Source organism: Lactuca sativa, chromosome 4, assembly GCF_002870075.4.
Source record: "Lactuca sativa cultivar Salinas chromosome 4, Lsat_Salinas_v11, whole genome shotgun sequence".
NCBI lineage: Eukaryota > Viridiplantae > Streptophyta > Magnoliopsida > Asterales > Asteraceae > Lactuca > Lactuca sativa.
The window spans coordinates 2,718,806-2,722,625 of NC_056626.2; the positions used below are offsets into that span (position 1 = coordinate 2,718,806).

Below are 3,820 nucleotides of genomic sequence, written 5' to 3' on the forward strand. Positions count from 1 at the left end.
CATATGGATCATTAGCCCAAACTATATATATCGCTGATTTACACAACCAGTCCCCGTTAATTTAATTAGTATCTTTTGATCACTAAATTAATTTCAAATTAATTCTTGATTAATACTAATTAAATAATATGATTTCTCAATTAATATATTACACTTATAACATATTAATAAAGCACATTAACCTTTTCTTCAAATATCAATCCTATCAAATTGTTCTAGAGTGTTACAACCCAAATGAACCATGCTTGTATCGGGTCAAGTACATACCATTTATAGTTATGAGCATAGACACCTAATCCAATATGTTTATGTTGAATTATGTTGCGTTATAACACACCCGATTTATAGTCTAACAAATATTGTTTCCACATGCTTAACAGGTTCTGGTAGCAAACATTAGAGATTGAGAACTTAGAAGCGTCAAGGACTATGGATTAGACTTTTATTCATATGTATCATTGTTTGCTTAGTTATGGTTGTGATATGAATTTGGTAACACCCGTGATGTTTTCGTTGTGAATACTTTTAAAAGTTTTTTTTTGAAACTCTGGTTTTTAGTATCGCTTATGTAAACTCTTATATTTTTCCTAGTAATTAAATATTAAATGTTTATGAAAAGTATGGGTTGTTACATTAAGTATCATTTATCTTTAAAATATAACATTTATGATTAATTTATTAAGGTAATTACCCATAATATATGATTAAATATGACAATATCAAGATCCATTTTTTTTTTATCACACATAGTTCTTCCCCGTCCCCGTCCATCCTTACAACTCCGACGATTGAGCTGACACTGTCACACAACCGATCGTCATTGTCGGACGTCCACTGCCTTCGCTCACCAACCTCTAACTACAATCATTTCTCCATTTCATCATATTCTTCCCAACTTGACTTTGAAAGGTAAAATCAGGGTTTTGGAGCAAAGCTATTTCCGCTTGAGCCGTTTGTGATGTGCTGCTTTGATATTTGGAGGTAAGTCACTGACAATGATTGACGGGTTATTCAAACGCAAACAAAATTCGACTTACTGGTGAAATGTGGCGATGATTAGTCGGGGTCGCCAAAAAAGACAATGAGAGGAAGAGAAAATAAGAGACAAAGAGAAGATTGAAGATGTAACTCGTAAAGAAATAGGTAGTGGGGGTGGGGGTGGATGTGTTTTTTTTTAATTAACTAAATTACAACTAAATAAAAATAAAAATAATAAGAGTAAATAAGTCATTTTATATGGGTCATAGACTAACCAAGATAGAAATTGAAACAACAGATACGCTCGATGTTTGATATGACTGAAAAAAATTAAAAATAATTTAATATTCTGAAAAACCATAAAGATCATTTATAAATCAAAAATTTATTTTTATAATTTCTTACATAATCGGATTACACTTTTCATATTTAATAGAATTAATTAATATTATCACCTATATATACACAGCAGGATGGATAAATAAAACAAATTATTATTATGATTATTATTGTCTATCTCTAAGTGTTGAAACTTGAAATAGGTCAATGCGACCACAGCACCAACGGTGCAACGAATATTCCAGAAAAACAAAACGCATCCTCCCGCCACTGCCAAAACATACCTACCACCTCAACAATCAACATTTTACATTTCAATCAACCACTTAAAATTCTCCACGTGTCCGCCACATAACCAGACTCGAAAAATATGTCCACTTGTCTACCCGGCTTATGTTAGCGTACATCCTCGAACGATTAAATGACGAGATAAAGCCACGTGTCCAATTCCTCCCGCGTCGTCGATCTATCCGTTAACCCTAATCTCTCTCTCACCTCCCATCCCTCTTGTTTCTCTGCAACTCCTCCATTCAAGAAAAATTAGGGAAAGTTACAATTCTTGAAACCGAAAGATTTCCTTGATCTTTTGATTAAATTCATCTCGTTTTGATAAAAATGGGGAAGCTCATATGTGATTCAACCACTTCTTCTCCGGTAATCCCATGGAAAGATCCAACTGCAGCTCCACCATCCATCGATACCATCGCCGCCGTCGATTTATCAGAGGAGATGCTCGGCGCCACCACCACGACCTGGGATGACGTGTCGGGGTTAGAAGACCAGCAGAAAAGGCACCTACAGAGGCTTCACGCCAAGGGAGTCCTTTGGAAACATCCAGGGAATAAAATCCTTAATCAATGTCAAGAAGACGATTCTACTTCGCCAGCGGCGGTGGTTTTCAGGCTGAGTCACGGCGGAGATGTCGAGGCGGATGGAAATTGTTTGTTTACTGCATCGCAAAAGGCGATGGGGCTGACGGAGATCAACGCCAAAGATCTACGGAGGCGGACGGTGAGAAGGTTCTTGGAAGATCTTGGATCTGAGAGTGGGGTGCAGAGAGAAAACATAGACGCGGCGATTAAGCATATGTATGTGCCAGATCTAAGATCTGGTTGGGGTATACACGTGGTTCAAGAGGTGAAATTTCTTGCGAAGAAGACAGATCGTGAATCTCTAGATTCAGCTATCGAGGAGCTCGTTAATCTCGGTATGCAGAGGTATAAAAAACTTTTTTATTTCTTGTAATAAGTACATGTGATTCATCAATTAGTCCTAGATCGCTCAATATCCGGAATCATTTCGAATTACAAAGATTGATAAAATTGATTGATACAATTATACGGAAAGAATCGTATCTTTGAGAAGGAGGGTCATTTTCATCTTCCAAACCCAGAAATCGTAGATCTATCGAGCTGACCATAATAATGTTTTCTGAAAATTGATTGTGTTTGTACTACGTAGGGAATTGGGTGCGGAATCTATTTATAAAGATAGATGCATTGGTGTAGAGAATGGTGAAAACTGGGCCAAGTATATGTCGATATCTGGATCTCCAGATGATGAGTATGACATCATCACTTTGCAATACACAGAGGAAGGTTTATTAAGTGTAGATGAGAACAGAGAAGGACACGCTGCAGCTTTTGGTGATGATATAGCAATTGAATCTCTTGCTACTGAATTCAAAAGAGAAATTTATGTGGTGCGGTTTGCTTTGAAACTCATTTTATGGGCATTTGATTTTGGATAATAATACAAAATTACAATTACAATTACAACAGGTGCAAGCACATGGATCAGACGCCATGGTTGATGAAGATAATTGTGTGTTTTTCCTGCCACATCGTCCTAGAAGTGAAATATGCGGACCTCCCTTTTTTCTCTTCATGAAAGGAACAGGTAAGAAAACATTATGATGTAAAAATGCAGCAGCAATGCCAATGGATGTTGAAAGAAAGTTTGAATTACTCATGACAGGTTGGTGTGGAGCTGGTGGTGATCACTATGAGCCCTTAATTGCTCATTCATCTTCTGTGGTATCTCATTCCCATGAGAAAGTTGCATTGGTGCTGTGATATGGATTTTTGCAGTTTTGTTGGGGAGATGATAGAAATAGGTGCCCAATTCTTTTCCAAATTTTTGCTGCTGTGGATGACTGTTCATCACATGCCGCCCAATTATCTCAATTTCTTCTGCTTAGAAACTCAAGTCGGGAAAACCTTTTATGAAATTTTGGTAAGTGTAGTTGTAGTTGTAGTTTGGTTTATTATTTTTTTTTATCACCGGCTTTTTTGTTTTTCATTTTTGGGTTTTTGTTGATGATTTTGTTGTTGTTGTTGTTGAGTCGTATCTGAGGAGAGGGGTATAGAATGAATTGTTTGTGGTTGAGGGAGTTGTATTGTTATTGAGAAATGAGAATGGTACCAGTTTGTTGTAGTAACCAAATGCCAAGACACTGGCTTCTCCTTTAATCTTTGTGGAACTCCTTCGTTTTCACTCTCCC

At 36.8% G+C, this 3,820-nt stretch overlaps 1 protein-coding gene across 1 annotated transcript; it reads left to right on the plus strand.

The window, feature by feature from the left end:
* Positions 1–1,706: 1,706 nt before the first annotated feature.
* On the plus strand, positions 1,707–3,762 carry LOC111889830 (uncharacterized). The gene is made up of 4 exons (XM_023885984.3): positions 1,707–2,534; positions 2,779–3,019; positions 3,099–3,216; positions 3,295–3,762. Exons 1-4 carry the CDS (start codon positions 1,933–1,935, stop codon positions 3,390–3,392), a joined length of 1,059 nt encoding a protein of 352 aa, XP_023741752.1. The 5' UTR covers positions 1,707–1,932; the 3' UTR covers positions 3,393–3,762.
* The last annotated feature ends 58 nt before the right edge of the window (positions 3,763–3,820 follow it).